The sequence below is a fragment of the Podarcis bocagei genome, assembly GCF_964188305.1.
Source record: "Podarcis bocagei genome assembly, chromosome: 2".
NCBI lineage: Eukaryota > Metazoa > Chordata > Lepidosauria > Squamata > Lacertidae > Podarcis > Podarcis bocagei.
The window spans coordinates 91,242,573-91,263,828 of NC_138126.1; the positions used below are offsets into that span (position 1 = coordinate 91,242,573).

At 41.6% G+C, this 21,256-nt stretch overlaps 1 protein-coding gene and 1 long non-coding RNA gene across 8 annotated transcripts in view; one reads left to right on the forward strand and one right to left on the reverse strand.

The window, feature by feature from the left end:
* The window catches only part of LOC308581813, a 42,348-nt gene extending 34,181 nt beyond the window's left edge, over positions 1-8,167 (forward strand). The window contains exons 2-4 of the long non-coding RNA XR_014005302.1: positions 4,161-4,206; positions 5,075-5,191; positions 6,508-8,167. This is a non-coding gene — a long non-coding RNA (uncharacterized lncRNA). The remainder of the gene's footprint in view (positions 1-4,160; positions 4,207-5,074; positions 5,192-6,507) is intronic.
* The window catches only part of SHISA6 (shisa family member 6), a 267,634-nt gene that overhangs the window by 194,654 nt on the left and 51,724 nt on the right, over positions 1-21,256 (reverse strand). For all 7 annotated transcript variants that reach the window (XM_081184485.1, XM_081184483.1, XM_081184480.1 and 4 more), the window contains exon 4: positions 14,276-14,371. In XM_081184485.1, coding sequence (XP_081040611.1) covers positions 14,276-14,371 — 96 coding nt within the window. The remainder of the gene's footprint in view (positions 1-14,275; positions 14,372-21,256) is intronic.

The following is a 21,256-nucleotide window of genomic DNA, read 5'->3' on the forward strand; positions in this document are numbered from 1 at the left end:
GATGGACAAAATGAGCATCAAGGCTTTTTCCTTTATCTGACTCGATCCTACATTCCCATTGTAACCCAGAGGAGGATGAGTATTGTGATTGTCACTTGGACATCCCAGCAGAAAAATCTGTCTCAATGCAGAGAAAGAGGATTTTAAAAATAAAATAAGAAACATCCCTAAAAAGCACTAAAAAGTTGTGAATACTCCAAACAAGACAGCTGCTTCCCTCACCTACTCCCTGAAGATTTGTGTTACACTGTCCTCAGGGACCTGTGAATTATCTGACTGGTGTTTCAAAACTGCACAAGTAAGTAATAGGTAGCTGTTATAGAAACTGCTAAGAGACATGCTTCCTCAACCAACTCTGTAGGTACAAAATGACCTGGGGAAACTAGCCAGTGTTCAGTTTCAGAAACACAGGTGTCTGATCTCAGCTCTTGAAACTGATAATTGATAAACTGGGCAACTTGAATGTGTCATGGGAGGTGTCAAATGTTCACACGCTCACAGCCTGAGTTGTTTATGTGATGATGGCAGGCCAAGAGTCAAACAGCACAAGATCTGACAAATTATTTCCAACTTTCCCATGTGACTGCATGTGGCTGAAGCAGACCACTGATTTCACAATGCTTACCACAACTTCATTGAAGACACATGAGATGTAATAGCTATATGCAGCAAAACACTGCAAGGAAAATTTAAAAATTCCATGGTGAACAAGGCCCTTCAGCTGGACAAAATATATGGAAGCCCCATATTCCAGTTAACAAATTATGGTCTGCAGCCAGAGTACTAGTGAGGCAAAATGAACTACTGTAACTGAGCCATGAGCCTTTATTCACTTCAGATAAAACAAGGCAGTCCATTGCTGTACCACTAACTTAAAGAGATTATTAGCCTGTGAACTTTTCTTTTGGAGAGGGGGAGAGGCAGAAATATCCCACTATCTTTTTACCCTTTATTTGAAGAGTGGAGTCCATACCCTCAGTGTGACTCATCTTGGCATTGCTACAATATAAAACACAGCTTTCCCACCCTTCTTCCCCAGCACCAACTAAAATTGACTCCGGGGAGCTCAGGAGAATGCTCAGAACAGTGGAGCCAAATGCTTCCCTAATGGAACAATCACTTAAGCGTGATGTTGAATTTCTCCCTAAGGTTACAAAGTTATATAGTTATGCATTTGAGAAATACATAATGTTGTGGTCAACAGGAAAAGACAAGTGAGGTGGAGCGTTTGGAGATGGGATCCTGGCCATTAAATAACTATAAGCCGCTGAAGAGATCCTTGACTTGCTAGTTGTGATCAGCATGCAGAATTATTAGGGCATGCATTTCCAATACCAAGCTCAGATAATGCATTGCTTGAAACAAGTGTCCAGTTTTGGTCATTCATATCTGTGAAGAATATGTTGAAACTGGAACTAATGCAGAAAATAGCAAGTAGGATAAGTAGGGACCCAAAACGTTTTGTGTTCAGAGGGTTACAGAGCTGGCCCAGCTCAGCTTAGGAAAAATGAATGGAGATACATCATTGCCGTAAATATTCTTATTGTCTCTAGTCTCTATCTGGGTTTATTGGTGAGGACTGTTACTTTTCCTTAGTCCTGTGACATCATAACTGTGTGCATAATGGAGTGCAAAATACCTGGCTTTGCCTGGGGATTGTGTCTGGTCCTGATCTGCATAGATGCTTGCAATATGTTTGATGCATTTTATTTACATTCTTCACTTGTGCCTTTAAGATGAAAAATTATATCTGGAGCAGCCATGAAAACTACTGAAGGCAGCATTACAGGCTCATGGATTTGTTTGTGAGTTTGTGCTGTGAAGCTACCATAGCGAGCAAGCGAGCAAACCCTTGATTTTGCCTGTGTTTATTCCTGTGAGGCTGCTGCTTGGAAGATTTCCAGTCTCCTCTCACTTCCTTGGGATTATCAAGGTCTAACAAAAATATGGCATGCAAAAATATGCAGCAAATTCAGGAAGGCTGCCTGCCTGCTTCCTCCCCCCCCCTTAAGACGAGCCACTTCAGGATGGGAAATTTGTGATTCAGAAGATTGGGGGGGGGGTGTTATTCAGCACCTCCTGCCTACTACCACTTTGACACCCCTTCTCAAAGTGGATTTTCTCTTTAAAAAAAAATAGAACTGTTATTTTAAACATTAATCTGTTGATTGTATGAATGCTTAATTGCTTAATCAATTACTTTATTAACATGACTTAAAGCTGCGAATGAATAAAACATTATCTCGGAAGAAGAAGGAAAAAACACTTTTTCAGACACATGCCACAGCAGACATCTCAGAAGAGGCAGAGGTGGGGGACTCTATAATATCTAAAATTACTGCTTGTGAAGTCCAGTTTGGATTAATTACAAACGAAGCAGTGGAAAGGACATTAGATTTTTTCTCTCCTTTTGAGAATATTGAATTTCTCATAAAATCCTTTGTGAGCAAAGCACCATTTTTAAAGCACTAGATGAGATCTAAGCAGGAGCAGCAGATGTACTTATATGGCCAAATACTGATCAATAAATACTGAAAGAGAAACCCTTTCCAAGAGGATGTTGAAGCAGCCCTCCCCCTTTTTTGCTTTTACACATGTAAGCAATGTGATGAGGCAGCCCACAACCCCCACGCTTAAAGACTAGTGACAATAGAGAGCCCATGTAGCTCAGTAGGAAGAATCCTTCCTGGGAAAGGGCACTCAATAATAGACTGACTTTTCCCTTTGAGTTGTGTGATTTATTTTGACATAATACACAAGGCAAAGAAAGAGGAATTCATTAGGGTGAAATAGATTGCTACATAACTGCTAAGATGAAAATAAAGCCACTGGCAGAGAAAATGGAGGAAAGGGATGCCTTAAAGACACAGGTATGCAACAAAGTGGTGGCATGTGGCTATAAAAGAAAGTCAGTCAGTAGCCTCAGTTGCTTTTTCTCAAGCCTACCGGGTTGGACAACTGTTTACCAGTTAGTGCAAGTTACCTCCATATAAACCATAGCTTCATAGACTGTGACAAAGACGGTTTACTCCCATCTCCCAAGGTGGGTTATGGAGGTGCAAATACTGATTTATCAGCAGGAACTATTTAAATAAAATGGGCATGTAAACGTAAGTTAAATCTGAATCTATTTCTTATGCCATTAAGATCGGCCTGCCTCTGACGCTATTCTTTTTTCAGTATAAGGATATATGGGATAAAAGGATAAAAAGGACGAGTGTGGGAAATGATAGTTTATGGGTTCTTGTTTGGGAAGTTCTATCTAGCCAACTCAATAGAATTCCTCACTGTCTCTTCCTCTTCCGGCATATAGACATTTGTGCATTATCTATATGAGACATCATTTTACCGGTGACCTAAAAATCAACATGTTTACAGAAACTTGTTTGAAAAGTTCTGTATACCCCACTTGATACAGTTTCTTATTCCTGTCTCTGCCTCTTTCTCTTTCTGCATAGATATTTGCACATCGTTCTACTAGTGACTTAAAGTTAGCAAGAAAATAATCGCTAAATTTCAAACCAACAGTGCATACAATAGTGTATACAACCAGAATACACCACTCTTTGCCATCACCTCCGGCCTCACCAGTTTAAGATGACAAGAATACCATGAACATCAGTATGCATGCCCCAGCTGAGCTATATGATAGTCACTCAGGTTATTGTCTTCCGTAAGTATCTCTTCTCCACCACCTGAATTATGATATTATCTTCCACCAGACTTAGTAATGGGAGAGTAATTCAAAGGGGTGCTGTGTGAAGCACGCAAAAGCATTTCTCTCTCTCTCTTTTTAAACTGAGTAGCCACAATCCAATGCAGAGTGTTGACTTCAAAAAGCTTAAATCCAAACATTTCTTTGTTTCATTCTGACCAGTGTCTTTATTATATTTGGTGATCCTTTCAATATGAAAGGATAAAGAAAGGCCTCAACCATCTTTTCCTACTCAAGTTTAACTTCGAAACACTTTGTCATATTGTATAACTTTGGCTAATTAAATAATCTATGGCCTTTTATACTTTGGAGCGGGGAGTGTTTTTTTTGTTTGTTGCCATGTTACATATTTTTGTGTTTTTATATTGCAAACTACTTTGCGATCCCTGGATGAAGGGTAGTATAGAAATTTAAATAATTAACTAACTAGTTAATACCACTTTAGCTTATCTCTTGGTCTCAATGAAAACTCATGGCACTTCTACTTGGAAGTAAGTCCCACTGTGTCCTGTCCTTTTTATTCCTCTTATCTATGCCTTCTCCATTTGTATGTACAATATTTGTTTCAACAGAGTGTTGAAGAAATACAATTTATTTATACAGAACATTATGGGAGACCTTGTACATTACTGCTTTCCCCCTTTCTAATAACGAAGTTCTCCCTTCTGGTTGCTGCATCACTGGGATCTGAAATCTCACAAAGATTCCAAGATTGCTCTGTTGAGTAGGCAATAGGTTGTTAAGCACCAGGTGTTGAACTGGAGCAAAACAGACACATGACACCTGCGGCCTTTCAGCTATAGAGTGCATCCTCCAGGTCTGGAATTGGGGGCATAGCCCCAGTCTGATCCCAATGTTGACACAGAATTTCATGTACCATTTTGTCTTTCTCTCTCCAAATGCTGCTATGTGAGATCACCACAGTTTGATTTAGCTATCTAAACTAATTTTATTGTGCAAACATGGCTATTTAAGCATTGGCTGGTGGGGTTGGTTGTTTTGCTTCTTGAGTACTGCTGCTATGGGGTTGGTTTATCTGCTATGTTTATAAATGTTATTAGCTGCTTTGAGGTCACTAGCTGAATGTGGTAATGTATTTGACCAATCTTTATTTAAAGGTTTAATGTACTGACATGTTTGAAGGAATTATGCCTCAGAAACATTTGTGCCAATAAACCTGGAAAAAATACCACCTGCCTGCCTGGATGATTATACTCTAGACAGTATCCTACTATATGACTAGAACTGTTTTGTGGAATTTGCCATCTGAAAAATAATAGTTGCAACTGTAGATTTCTCTTTGATATTTGTGTAAAGGCAGATGCAAATGCTGCATTTAGCTTCTCTGCTATATTTCAGGATTAATGGGTGCTCCCCATACACCTTGATAATCCAACTTCTCCCTTGGCTCCACCCTCAGAGTTCCTTGGCCTACTGGGATCACTCAGTGGAAATTCAGATGCTGCCTGTGCACAGGTCAAGTATTTTAGGTTACAATCTTCATCCTAATTGCCAGTGCCTGCTTCCCCCTATCTCTTATTAATAGCTGTCATACCTTTAGCCCCAATGCCAAAGCTGAATGTGCTAGCAGAGATTCATTACTGACATCTTCAGGAACTTGCTAAAGAGCGCCAACTTCAAAATAAAAATAGAAAGTGATAAGACCCAGAAATTCCAAGTGCAGAGTTGGTACTACATAGTGCAATGGTGGGAACAGAGAAAATTCTAACACTACCTGTTAACTGTACAATGACAGTTCTGCCTTGTGATAGGATATCTGAAAAAGACCACACAGTGAAACAAAATCTGCGTAATGGTACAGTGACATGTTTGTTACTCTTGTAGAGTTTTACTTATCCTGTAAAATACAGTCATAGCAACAATGATAGCTTATGTGCTAGGTTTAGTTCAGTTTTGCATTTCCCTTTATCATGTTTGTTGTCCCTGAGCATATGAAATATATAATGCTGGCACATAGTTGGTGGTTTCTTCCCTTCTGCTTCAGATCTTTCTATGCCTTGTAATATGCTTATGAGCGCATGTCTTGCTTCAAGCATCTTTATAGGTCCTTGGCCTGTCTCTGAAACAGACCTCCCTTCCTGTTGTCCTTTTGCTGCCCCATACTAAACAAGTTGTCCAGAGACAGTGCAGATAAATAAGCTACCATAAATAAGATTTCCACTGGAGCAGGAATTCTTTGGTAATGCTCACTAACTATGAATCACCCTTCCCTAGTCTAGCTGTTCTGTCTGCAACATATATAATTGGCTGCAGAATCTGGATAATCTTCCATTAATTTGAAATAAGAAAACAGAGTACACACACTTCATGCAATCACAATGAATAGATATTATATTGGGTGACAATAAACTAATTCATTGGGATGCAGATGACTGCAATTTGCTCTCCCCATGCCAATGTGATCTTGCTAACAAGTGTTAATGATAACTGGGAGTGTACTTGCCAAAATCTCAATTTTTGCATTGCTTATTCATGGAGAACTTTGGCTGCTGCTATGAGACTATGAGCCCCTTCCAGCTTTCCTTAACTATATCTAACTGGCAGCACATGAAGTGCTTAATGAACCATTTTGAGAAAACAGGGACATTTGATGAAGTGACACAGTGAAAGAGGGTCCTAACTGCACTCCTTGAAAGTGTGATAGCTTCTCATGTATTCCTGTGAGCAGAACCTTGATGGTAAGGGCGGACACAAAGAGGGACATAGCCACACATGCATTTATACAGATTCATATCTACACAGTGGTTTTTAGTTGGTTTATTTTATTTCAGGTATGCAACGGAGGAGCAATCAACACTGAGACTGCAATCTAAAAGGGGGAAGTTTGTATTACTAGAAGATGACATGAAAAAGACATCAGGACCCTGGACAGCACTTAGGGAGAAAATGGGAGAACAAGAAAGACAAGGGAGAGTGCCATCCATGACTTTGTGGATTTTGCAGGCTGATCCTGAAGAAGAGTCTCTCACCCACATTCTAGCTTTTCTGACTGTTTTTACAATTTTGTGCAGGTTTCTGTGGGATAAGTCATCAGGTTCACCACTGCACTTTGAAATGAATAGGATATGTGTATCAGAGACAAGCATGTAGGCAAACATTCTTTTTTGGCTTAAAAAGCAATGTCTAATGCAACTCTTCACTTGCATGCTATCACATGTGCTCCTTATGCTATGCTGGAACAAATGCCATTGCCATATGTGGGGTATGTGTATTGTCATGTTATTAATCTCATTTTCCCGACTCTTGTCATCTCCCATCTACCTGTCTTCATGTCCCTGTCTTCTCTTTGCTTACTTTCGTTTGACTTAATCGTCATCCACTTTTTCTACTGAAACACACACAAAACAGCTTACAAAAGAGTTTCAGTTAGGTGCAATAAAAATATAGACATGCAATACAAAACACACAGAAAATACTCTATATTTTTCAAGTCTCCTGCTCCAACTCCCTACTGTTCTTTGTGTTTTTCTCTCATAATATTGCCCTGCTCATTTTTCATAGATGACAGGCATCCTCAGTGAGATAACTGATTTCTGGAAGTTACAGGATTGCTCTGGTAGAAAGGGGCTGCTTCATTTATAGCTCACTAATGCTAGCTGTTGAATAGTTAAGGACTTGTATAATGTTTGCATCCATTCAAGTGAGATTCCTGTGCTCCTAACACTATTTACACTAACCTACAACCTAAGCAGCATATGTTAGAGAGCAAGAAACTTGAGGGTTGTTTATTTTATATGTGTTTAGATGCAGAGCCTGATGTAATATTCCCCCAATATAAAATGGAATTTGAAACACATATTCCTCATTTCACAAAGCATATGTCTTAAGAAACCAAAATACTATTTGGAAGTATTGTGAGCACAATAATATATGATCCAAGTCCTCCCATTGTGTATATTTCTACAACTTTTAATAGGGGTGGGGGGTGGAAAATCTTTTTCAGCTTGGGGGCCACATTCCTTTCTGGACAACCTTCCGAGAGCCACATGCCAGTGGTGGGCGAGGCCAGAGGAAGATGTAGGTGGAGCAACGAATGCAAATTTTACCTTTGTACTGTAGGCTAGCATCTACATGCACCTCCACAGCCTGCTTTGTCCTCTACCCAGGTAAGCAAGAGTCATTATCAGAGTTCAAGGACATATTTCAGCTAGACCAAAAAACAAACAAACTCAAGGAGGGTGTGGAGCAAGGCCAGCTGAGATGTGTGGCCTGGGGAGAGAGGGTGTGGGTGAGTATAGACTCTGCTTCTTAGGGACATTTGTTGCAGAATTGCCCCTGACAGTGGAAGGGGCCAATGAAAAGAGGCAACTTTTATCTGAGATGAAGTAAAGGGTGTGAGGGGGAAACAGGAAATGAAGCATTCTGACAGTGCTTGTCCACACCTCCACTTGCCCCACTTTCCTCCAGGAAAACCTACAGTTTATAGCTGAATTAGACATTTTTATTATTATTATTATTATTATTATTATTATTATTATTATTATTATTATTATTACCCTGCCCATCTGGCTGGGTTTCCCTAGCCACTCTAGGTGGCTTCCAACAAAACATTAAAAATACAATAAAACATCAAACATTAAAAACTTTTCTGCAGATTGTTGTTTGCTTTGATTCTGTGGCAAAGAGTGTTTTCCAGGGAAACCAGTGGGGAAAATGCAAAACTGTCTGCACCCATACCTAGAAAGCAGGGGACAAGCAGAAATGTGGATGAGCACTTAAGAGTCTTAACTGATAGTATTCCAATAGGGATAAACTCCTTCATTTGGTTTCATGAATCACCAGGAAATCACATTGACTATATATTGCGCACTTTATCTGATTCTTCAAAAACAGAGAAACTCAATGGCCAAAACAAATTGCATTGTGCAGAGTTACGGAATAAGGTTAACACAATTTAAATGAAAAGGAGCAAGGAAATGCAAAACCTGAGCAATTCCTGCTGTCAATAATCAGCCATGCTAGTTTGGGGTTTTTGTTTTGTTTTGTTACTTAATAGCAGAAATTCTGCAAAGATTGTCCAAGGGTAGCTTGGCACAAAGAACACCTGCACCCATGGTTTTGCTAAGAAGAAGAAAGGAATGGGAAGAAGCAATCTTCCGAAAAAAAGTTTACAGTTACCATATTTTTCGCCCTATAGGACGCACATTTTCCCCTCCAAAAATGAAGGGGAAATGTGTGTGCGTCCTATGGGGCGAATGCAGGCTTTCGCTGAAGCTTGGAGAGCGAGAGGGGTCGGTGTGCACCGACCCCCCTCTCTCTCCAGGCTTCAGGAAGCTATCCGCAGCCTGCTTGCCTGAGCGCGGGGCGCACTGAATCAGAACTCCCGCAGGGCTCCCTAGGCTGCGGATAGCAGCCTGCTTGCCCGAGCACAGGGCACACTGAAGCAGAGCGCCCCGTGCTTCAGGAAGCTATCTGTAGCCTAGGGAGCCCTGCGGGAGTTCCTGCGGCGGGGGGGGGGGATAAATTATTTTTTCTTTATTCCCTCCCCAAAAAACTAGGTGCGTCCTATGGGCCGCGCGTCCTATAGGGCGAAAAATAAGGTATTTTAGACCATTTTTGTGTTTATGCGTGTACATAGCTGTTACCCAGACCTGCATGTTTTGTGACCCACCAAGCCAAAAATTCCCACCATTAACCTAAAACATTCCAACAGGGCTCAATAAATGGCCTGGTTCCTGCCCCCCTATTATCCAGGTACAGCAAAATCCAGGAGATTGTCAAATACCCAAAGCAGACCACAGTATATCACTGGTGGGCTGTGTTCAGCTGTAGTACATCACAAAACGCGCAGGCCTGGTATAGATACTCAGTTTGTCATTCCAGAAACTCAACCCAACTTTGGTTTGCTTAAAATATGGTAAGTGAGAACAAAGCTACTATCAGAACCATGGTTTCAGATCCTGGCTTGTTCTTCTATCAAACCTAAAAGTTGTTGAGCCCTCTCGCTCTCTCGCTCTCTCTCTTACAAAAATGCCCCCAAAACATGATTTTTCAACTGACTTGCCTAAGATCCAAGACAGAGCGCCGCCCCCCGGATGTCAATTCCACCTTTGAAATCATGGTCGCATCACAGGGAACTATGATTTGCTTAAAAGCAAAAGAAGCAGCTCTCTCTCTCCTCCTGTAGCATGTGAGAGGGGAGGTGGGTCTATGAGCCTGAGGGCAGGCTTGTTCACATAGTGGGAAACACTGCAGTTATGTCAGAACTGTGCCTGATAATTAGAAAGAAGGTGGCTTTGCTTGTAGACAGAGAAAAATGGATTATACATCTGCACAGACAACTGCCATGTGAATTAACTGCTTAGAGTGTGCCTATTTTTCCTTGATACATAAATGGTGAGCATCTGGCAAAAGCAGGGTAAGCTCCCTTAAGTGGATGTTATTTTGTACTGCGCATTCTCAGTGGAATGAAAGCAGTGCAAGCAAACTTAACAAAGCAATGGAACAGTGTGTGAAGCATTTGTGAGGAAGATCCTGGTACAGGGAGCTCCTGCATCATGAGTAGGCCTATGGCCGGAGAGCTCTTGCTGATTATGCTGAAACAAGAGCATATTCCCATCCCATAGTTTGGAGAATATGCTTTGCCACTATTTTATAAACTGAAATGTGAGGCTGAGATGACTCATCCAGCTGAGTGCCATACCAGAAAAATAAATCACCAAAGCCCAGGAACCTGCGGAATGTCAAAAACCTCAAATCATCTATTTGGTATTCAATTGTATAGCATATCATGTACCTATGCTTCCACCCCCAAACAATCTCCCAGTGAATTGATACTTAGCACTTGCAGCACAACCACACCACAAAGGATAGCTCGGAGTGGGGGGGGGGAGGGCACATGTATCCTAGTGCAAAGAAAAACCAACACAAGATCACAAACAGCTCCAATTAACACAGTACTAAACACAATACACCGATGAGAAGTAAAGTCACCAGTGATAAAGCCATAACATGAAGATGCAATTTTTCAGAGGGAGTTGTATCAGGGAATTGCAATGATAGTAGCTTATTTCATGAAGCTGCAATTAAGCTGGGTTAGATAGAACCATCTCTGTTTACAGGTAAACTTACTGAGATATTACAGCTGGTACAACAGCTTTGGTCCAAATGTGTGTGTGTGTGTGTGTGTGTGTGTGTGTATATACACATGCCAAGAGACGTGCCTGCAATTACAACATCTAAAGCAGTGATGGGTCAGATAAGCGAGAAACAGGTATACATAGTTATGGCTCTTGCATGCAAATAGCAGTATTCATTAATGGGTTAAGAAGACATGCATTCCTCAAGCCCACCAGTGCATCTTCACTTGCAAAAGGTTTTTTAAAAAAATAATAATAATAATACACACATTTAAGTATTGCTGAGTACATAAGAAATGCCATGGCTGAATCAGGCCAAAGACACAGCTTGTCCACTTGTAAACATTCAAAATAATTAACCTAAATCAAAAAAGGCCAAACCAAGTGGACACAGGATGAAAAGCTGCCACACACTAAGGCACAACTATGCAAAGAGCTTTGCCAAGTCTCAAACAGCTCAAATAGCGAAGGCACAGCTTTCGACTACAATCTGAAAGACACTTATTTGGAAGATAAGTCCCATTCATTTCAGTAGAGCCTACTTCAGAGTAAACACATTTAGGATTGGGGAATGTATTAAAATAGATAAATAAACCCAGCTCCTTTTATTTAAGCATTCACACACAATATTTTTTCCAAGCCGCCTTCACTGGCCAGGAAAACCTGAAAGTTGCTTTTCTAAAATAATAAGGTTTGAAAATAAAGAATAGTTGTAATTGATTACATTACTGCAGAAGATTCAGCATTCTGTAGGGGCAAATCAGTTCTAGAAAGGCTCCTAATTAAACAGTGAGAGTTGGCAAAACTGGATAAAGCTAGATAGCAGAAGCTCATTCACCACTTTCCTGCCTTGCACATGGCCGCTATCACTTATCAATTTTATGCTCCATTTTCTCCCCTCTGCCTTCCTGCACTGTCAAACCAGGCCTGCATATCTAAGCAAAAATCCCCCGTAACTTCCTCTGGAGTAGTGGAAATGACAATAATATGTAGCCAGTCAGGAAAAAAATGGAAAAGCCTGGGACAAAGGAAGGGATGCTTCTGGGAATCTCTCTACAGGTCCCAGTGGCTATTACCTTCAACTCAGTGCTTTGTGCTTTCCATTCCTGTCTGACCTGTCTCCCATCCAATGAAATCCTTGAAAGGGCAGACTCACAGGAAGTTTACATAAGTCCCTTTTCTGAAGGTTAGTTCCTGGTTCATATGTGGTGTTCGCTTTCCTCTCAATTTTGTGCCGTGCGTCTACATACCACCCTGTCCAACGGGAGAGCATAATCTTATGGGCTCTGCCTCAACCTCAGTAAACTTTATTTGAATACACAAAACACAGACAATACACACATATATTGGTTCTTCTGTGACAGTTCCACAGAACTCATACTGCTTTTGGATGACACTTGTAAAGAAAGGTTTTCTTCCATTCAGTTAAACAGCAAGAAATGTCAGGAAAATAAAGGTGGTTTTTTTTCTTTTTTCTTTTTAACAACTTGTGAATGGTGAGCATCCATGGGAACAACAACAGCAACAAGGATGGATATATATGAAACAGCATGTTTCCACATACAGTACATTGTTTCTGTAGAAATAATATATCCATATACATCTATAATATAAACGTACAACAATCTCACAGTGGATCAGCAGGAAACAATGTTGGGTTATCAAGGTGGCTTGTGCCTGCCCAGCAGTACAGACCACCATCAATGCGCTAATGTGCCACAGAGTGAGGTGGACCCTGGAAGAGACTTGGTGGTCAGTGAGCCTAGAAGCCGTGTCTTAGAACCAGGGAGTGGCCCAGCACAGAATAGGCTGCCCCTCTCTCCCCTCAAGTCTTTCGAGGTGGCTAACTCACTCTTCAACAATCTGAAGGCAACAGAATGTGCACAAGAAAGTTAAAAATAAGAATTCACACTATATTGAAAGGAAAACCCACCCAAAGAGGCAACAGAGTGATTAAAAGACGAGTCATCAAGGTCCCAGTAACAACAAGTTCCTGAATGTTAGCTGTGAGCATCAGCATGATGCTAGATGGTACGTATGGCAGGTATAATTTGCTATTGACATAACCACATCAGCACACTCAGGATTGTACTGCATACACATATAATGTTACACAGAACATACATATTGCAGAATATGGATACTGACATGTTTTCTTATTTGTATAGCATATTATATATGTGTGTATGTTATATATCTATCTTTATATCTCTCACAGATTAGGTAGACACACAAAAATATATGACCCTTAAGGAAATCACTTTATAAAATACTTATAATATTGGGGAAAATATATCTGAATACAGTGCACTCCTATTATACTGAATATGCTGATGCACATTCAATAGATGTAGTGAATAATATGAGCAGCAACCTTATAGCACAATCTACAAGGAGCATCTCATGCAGAAATCCCACTGAAAGTGTAGGGGACAAGAAGTAGAGGAGAACAAAGGCCATGTAGTCCAGTGATCTGCTTTGTGATTGATCCATGAATCCTGACTGGACCATGAATCCATGGGCACTCTAAAGACCAGTTTGTGCAGTCCGGGTTGCACCATGTCACAAGCAAAGAGCAAGTGAACCACAGAAGGCACTGCCAAAGTAAACATCTCTAAAGGACAGGTGCACGAGAGCCCAGTGGTGTGTTCAAGAGGACAGAAAGCAGAGCAAGGCAAAACAAAACAAAGCTCCCAAGGCTGCTAGACAACCTGACCAGGGAAGCCCCTAGTCCAACATCAAAACACTTCCCATTGAGCTGTATAAAAGGAATAAGGACACCCCCGTCCCCATCCACCCAACTTTAGCTAGACGGCCTTGGAAGAATTGCAAGATAATTTTCGGCAAGTATAAGAATGCATATGCTTGTGTAATATAGCCATTGGAGCTGCAAAACATTTTCCCTATTATGAAATTTCAGTGGGGTTTGTGCATGAGACATTTCTGTTAGATTTGCTCATAATTATTTGCATCTGTACCAAACCATTAGCTTAATCTGCTCTAAACATTTTTTCCCCATGTGGTACACATGTACAGTATAAGTGGAGCATACTCTGCTTCTACGGCAGCATCTGAGTTTTGGTATGGTGCCACTTTTCTATCCCATGGCTATGGTGGCATTACACTCCCTTCTGTTTTCTTGGGAAATGGTGGCAAGGAAGGCATTTTGCATCCATTTACACAGGAAAACGCAGAGCAATTTATCCTGTCGGACTGCAAACAGCAATTGGCTCATGTCTGTCTGCCAGTCTATACCTCTCCCAGGCCCAAAATGCCACCTGTCCCTCTACAGGTTTTAAGAGCCCACCAATGGCACATTTTTTGAACTTGTAACTCCATGTTCCATCATAAACCAATGATCTTCCACACTCTTACTGGAATCATACACAAACCAACTTCCAAGTGAGAGACTGACTCAACCCCATCTTTTCTATTTAGCAAAAAATGGTTTCCACTGTACCCTTGCTGTGTCCTCTTCCTAACGTGACAAACCCAGAGGAGATGAAATTATGGAAATCTGGACCTCCGCTTCGATAAATATCCTTTCCATAGTGACCTGTCAAGGAAAGATGAGAAACAGCATGTCACATTACTATCCATTTCTTTTTATTTGTTAATTTTTATTCCACTTAATGCACAGATAACTTCTAAACAGCATTGTTAAAACATATTATAACAGAGAATGCACAGTTAAAATACACAATAAAACAATCCCATTAAAACATAAACATCCATGATTAAAAATATACAGTAAAACTGTCCTATTAAATCCATAGCAATTAAAACAGGGCAACTGGGTCAAGTGATTGAGGGAATGCCTGTGTAAACTGGTATGTCTTCAAAATCCAGTTAAAATGGACCTCTTGCATTTCACTAGTGAGTGCACCACAACACTGGTGCTACTAGTAAAAAAGCCACAAGTTCACAATCATCAGACTGTGGTATGGCTAACCTGGTTTCAGCCTTAATCTGGTCCAGAGTTGTTTAGGGCTTTATCTGTAAGTAACAAGACCTTAAAACTGGCTTTATGCCACAGCAGATCCCTTAGCACTGGCAAAGCACTATGTAGGTTGTAGAATCCTGCACCAGCTGCAGCCTCTAGAGACTAGGGACAAAAGAAGTGCCAAATAGATAACAGAATTGTAGAGTTGGAAGGGACCCTGAGGTCCAGTCCAACCCCCTAGTCCAACCCCCTGCAATGCAGGAATATGCAGCTGCCCCATACAGGGATTGAACCTCCAACCTTGGCGTCATCAGCAACATGCTCTAACCAATTGAGCTATCCATGCTGCAATAATAGTATGCATTGCAGAGTCCAAATGTGAGCTTGAAAGTCAATGAGTCACAATGGCCAAGCTATCTTTGTCCAGGTAATGCACCAGCCAAAGCTGGTGATAAGTGCTCTTTGCCATGGAGCCCACCCTGTTCCAAGAGCACTCTTAAACTATGTACCTGTTCCTTCAAAGGGACAAGTTCCCAATTCTCAGAGCTGGGAAGCACTCACTCATAACTTCTCTGCCTTAGCTGGATTCAGCTTCAGTCCTCTACTGCTTTGAGGCACTGGTTCACTCTCCTGGCTCAGATGTGTTCTAGAAACATAGCAATGGTGTCCTCCCTGGGTTGGGAGTAGGGCAAAATGGTGATGAGGCTGGGGAAGTTCTAGGTTAAGACTGGGGGAGCTCCAACTCCCATCAGGCAGCATGGCCAATGGTTCTAAGTTCAAAACATATTCTAGTTGGGTGAAGGCTGTGTTCGATTGATGCTGCATTGTGGGCAACACTCATGTTGAATCTTGACACCAGAAGAGTCACATCTTCTGTGGTTTGTTGACTGAGCTGAAATGCTCCCTTTAAGAAACACCATTTTCCCTTTCCTGGGCACTTCCTCTATTGTGTTCCTTGAAGCAGATATGGCATATAGATCCTAGAACCCCAGGAAATAAGTTTTAACAGAGTGCCCCTACTCAGAAGAAGGTGGGGTGGAGGCCCATAACTACAGTCATGATTATGCCCATGCTTTTATTTTACTCTTTGGCTATAAATGATGGGAGAAGTAGACCATTGGAAGAACAGATTTGGCTCAGGGATCACCGCATCCCAGCCACTGTTCTGGATGCCACACTCCAGATGGGAGCGGTGTGGATACCCAAACAAGTGAGCCATAATCTATCAGCAAGCCTACCCAGGCATATAATTTCATTACCTATATTTGTTTAAAATGTTTTAATGATTTTATGTGCATTTTAATAATAATTATTTTATGTATATTTGTTATCTGAATTTCAGCTGCATATTGTTTACAATTTCATTATGCACACCACTTAGAGAGCTTTTTGATTAACAGGTTTATGAACCTTTCTAAATTACTAATTGACTAAATGAAATAATGGGAGTGGGAATAAATGACAAGTACTACAGTGAGCTTGTATTTTGAGAAAATACTGTGGCTTCTGTTTTGTTGCTCCCCTCCCCAACCCCTGCAACCGCAGCCATCCTCAAAACAACCAGGTAGATTGGAGGTCAAACAGAAGAACTGAGCAAAGATATACAGTACCGGAAATAAATCAGTTGGTTCCCCAAATCCCTTTGCCCACCTGCAAGTCCCGGGAAAGTGTCATTGTGAAACATCATTTGTAACATGCATTCTAGCTGAAATCATATTCCTTTAGAAGCATCATATGAGGATATGCTCCAATAATTATATATATCCCTCTCTATCTAACCCTCAATTACCATTCTTTTCACTGTAAAGCTTTGATACATGAGCACTTACTTTGAAGGGCTGGGAGGGGCACCAAAGGGCCAAATGTAGCAGGTATTATATAGGGGTTTAAAAAAAAAATAAAAATCGCTTCTGCTGCTCTCTGCCTCTGGCCATGTTGTGAGGGACAAAGGGATCCAAGGGGTAGAAGCAGAGGAAGCAATCATATGAAGAAATGAAAATCCAGACATGGGCAAGGCTTCCATTGCATTTCATTTTAAATTAAAGCTCTTCCCACATGCCTTATCCTCCAACCCCATCTCCCATTCTCTTTGCATGGATGTTATTTGTAACCTGTTGTGACTTTCCATGGATCTTTTAGAAGGATACACCATTCTTTCTCTTCCCACCTCTCACACATTCTCATTTGCACATGCACATCCATGTATGTTAGTTCATGCGCACTCCAATGGGGAGGTTGAGGTGGTGATATTCCACTATCTTCTATGGACAAGTGGCCACTGGTTCAGCATGTGGATTCTTAAAAAAAGGCCTAAATATTCACATTCTAATTTCACCACCTTAAGGAAACTTCCAGCTTTAACTATAGAGCATGCAAGGCTGCCCTGCAATGAAAGTTATATGTTATTGTTTTTAAATGGACTGGCACCTTCTTCTTCCAACTTAGAGTAGCTGCCCAGCTCTTTTAATGTGTCTATAGAGAGTAAAGTGGTTTTCTACAGTGCTATTTGACTGAGGTTGCATCTCCTGGGTCTATCCTATTACTCACAACTGGGCTGGCTCCAGTTGCTATGGTTGGTTCTCCTGAGATCAATTCCGTTCTCTCTGTCTTTCATTTCAAAAGGCAACAACAACAACAACAACAACAACCAACAAACAAAAAACAAATAAGGAGGTTCTGGAAGACAGCTGTGCCACACTGGGAAAAGAAGAGGTTACCACACACATCTTTCTGCTATCCTTCAGGAGACGGAATTAAATCGCAGAGGAAAATGACTCCCTCCCCATCTGAGGCCAGACAAACCCTCAAATGGATGTATATTTTGCTCACCACACAACAAAAGTCAAGCTCTTCAGGGCATTCAGCTGAAAAGGGAAGCACTCCACGGCAAACACACCCTAAGTAAATTGCAAGAGGAACAACCATGGTTGCAAATGTCATTTATATTCCCAGCTCGAGAATAATGGGATTATTAGAGCTGAACTAAGCTCTTGTTATCCACCTTTCAGAAATGTTATTCCTAAACACAGGTTATAAAACAGTGAACTCTCTTTGGGTACTAACATTCCAAGACAGATCTCTGCTATTGCAGGGCTGTATGTACCCATGAAGGACTTGAATTTGAGTTTACCACAAAATGACACCTTAGGGGAAGGAAAGAGATTTCCTCTGCTTTCAGCTGCCTGCTCCCCACCCCCCCATCCATTGTTTGGATAATTTCAGTGACTTGAGAGACAAACAGCACAAACAAGCAGTCCTAAGAAGGTATGGGTTCTCTGCATGCCCCAGAAAGGGAAGGAGCATCTATTTATACTGTCAATCAAGCGTAGCCACCTTAGAGATTGTAGAGAGACAGCTGCAGCTCACAGCCGATGGTAAATGAATCCCCCAGGGCTAAGGAAGGGCATTTCAAGTGCAGAGGGGCTCAGAGGCAAAACTGTTATCACGGCTGACTACCAAGGATGACCTCAGCTTGAGGAAAATGATCTGCCTAGAGAGGGCTGGATGCTGCAACATCCTTTCCTGCAGGGACTTTATTTCCCCGTCAGCTTTAACATCTTTTTCTGCTTTGCCTTTGCTACACATGGGGAGTGTGAATTAGCACAGATTGCCTGGATAAGAAATGGTACGTGAGGCAGAGGATCCAGAAAGCACTGCTCCATTGAAGAACAAATTGCAGGCAATTATATAAATACACTGGAACAGGATAGACACATGGCGTTATGGGGGCATCCAAGGCTCTCTCTTGGGCTGAGAAGCCTCTGCCCCAGTGCAAGATTTGCTGTGGCTTCTCCATTCACCTGAATAATAGGAAGCCATAAAGAATAACAATTTGGTGGCTCTTCAGATGTAACTGGGCAAAAAGGTAGAACTTTATCACATATAGTAACTTTTTCAGAAACTCAACCTAAGGGTGAGGGTGGGGGTAGGGTTGTCAAACACCTTAGGTTCTATTAAGCTACCAGTATTGGAAGTCTGAAAGGCTGGCAGCTTCAAGATTTTGCTACCCTGCATCCCAAACCCACTATGTTCTTTCTGGCTCCACTGTACACCAACCAACTTTTATTCTGACTCCATCCTACTGGATCTGTCACTGATTCAGCTTGGTCTATGCTGGTTCTGCCTCCTCCGGTCTCACCTTTAGAAATGGGATGACAACAGAACTTGGGGTGATTATACTCTACAGTCTACAGAATTAATTCTGAATTCTTCAGCAAGTCTAACCAAATCCTGTACAGTGGTAAGAACTTAATTCATTCTGGAGGTCCGTTCTTAACCTGAAACTGTTCTTAACCTGAAGCACCACTTTAGCTAATGGGGCCTCCTGCTGCTGCCACTGCGCTGCCGCTGCGCGATTTCTGTTCTCATCCTGAAGCAAAGTTCTTAACCCGAGGTACTATTTCTGGGTTAGTGGAGTCTGTAGCCTGAAGCATCTGTAACCTGAAGCATCTGTAACCCGAGGTACCACTGTACTCAGATTATTCAAAGATGCATAAGATATTTGATATAATGGAGCATTGCACAGAATTCAGAATAATTTCCTCAAAAGAGAGAGAGAGTGTGTGTGTAAAAGACAAAGATGCCAGAATTATAAGAATAGAAGGGGAAAGGGTCTATAGGCAAGAAAAAGAAATTATGTAGGTCACAGATGTTCCATCTAGAAGTCCTTTTAGGTTTTGACCCTTCAGCAAGCCTTTTCTTTCCCTTCATCCTGCAACCATGAGGGTTAAAAACAACAACACCCTGTTTATGAAAACAACAAAACCAGAACAAAATATGAGATTTTGAAAATATATTGCAGACATGCATAATGCACGAGCCCTGTTCAACATCCACTATCACTTTGCATTTTTGTGGCTGCACCTGTTGTGCTGCCCTGAAACTGTCTCTGCCAGTAAAAAGCAACTGTCTTGGGATGTGTACACACCATTACATTTCAAGCCCTCCCCCAAGGATCCTCGGAACTATAGTTTGTTAAGAGTGTTGGAAATGGTAGCTATTGTGAGGGGTAAACTACCATTCCTAGGTGTGTATACATGTAAAATGTGCTTTAAATGCATGGTGTGTGCACAGCCTAAGTGGTGTACTGCAGATCAGGTACTGAGAACATCACGACTTGTCTTCCTATATACATAAAATGTAAGTCTGTTGTCATGCTGCAGTTTGGGTGACCGCCTATAGGTGACCATGCCAACTCCAGTGTGAGGAACTGATGGCAGGCAGGCAAGCAAGCAAGCAAGCAAGCCAGCAAGCTGTGTAGGTGGCAGGCAGCCCAGCTGAGCTATTTTATGGATGAGGGAAACACTGTGAAGCACCTCCCCACCTCTGTTAAATGCACCTATAGTGGCTGACCATTAAACATGCCAGCAGTAAAGCTGTGGTGATCAGCAAGCTATCTAGGTATTCTCTTCTGAATGAGATTGAATGCGGAAGATAGATAATCATGACAATGATTGCAATAATAATACTTAGGATTTACGCAGTGCTTAATAGTTTACCATCCTTTATGTATATTACTAATACCTGATGGTTCCATGTATGGCCTCTTGCTGTAACAACAACAGGTTTCACACCTCTTCTCAGAGGCATGGAGAGTTTTCACACATATGTATGCATCATTATTATTATTATTAGAAGAAGAAGAAGAAGAAGAAGAAGAAGAAGAGGAGGAGGAGTTTGGATTTGATATCCCGCCTTTCACTCCCCTTAAGGAGTCTCAAAGCGGCTAACAATCTCCTTTCTCTTCCTCCCCCACAACAAACACTCTGTGAGGTGAGTGGGGCTGAGAGGCTTCAAAGAAGTGTGACTGGCCCAAGGTCACCCAGCAGCTGCATGTGGAGGAGCGCAGACGCGAACCCGGTTCCCCAGATTACGAGACTACCGCTCTTAACCACTACACCACACTGGCTCTCGAAGGACAGAACCCCCTCTTTTCTACATTTTGCCCTCCAATGTTAGGTGGCAGTCCAGGCTGCCATGTGATCCTTTACACGAAGCAGTTCGTATCTCCCAGATTCTCAGACATTCAGATTTATAAAGTAATCCTTCAGTGCAAAAACTGAATAGAAATATAATAATAAAAAAATTAGCCTGGTGCAGGAATAGATAGAGCCTCTGGGATAGCTCAGTCAGCAGAGCATGAAAGTCTTACTCTCACGGTTGTGGGTTCAAGCCCCACACTGGGCAAAATATTCCTGCCTTGCAGGGGGTGAAATAGATGCCCCTTCTGGTTCCAACTCTATAATTCTATTACAGTGGTACCTCTGGTTAAGAACTTAATTCGTTCTGGAGGTCTATTCTTAACCTGAAGCTGTTCCTAACCCTGAAGCACCACTTTAGCTAATGGGCCTCCTGCTGCCACCGTTCCACCGCTGCACGATTTGTGTTCTCATCCTGAAGCAAAGTTCTTAACCTGAGGGATTATTTCTGGGTTAGAGGAGTCTGTAACCAGAAGTGTCTGTACCCTGAAGCGTCTGTAACCCGAGGTACCACTGTATT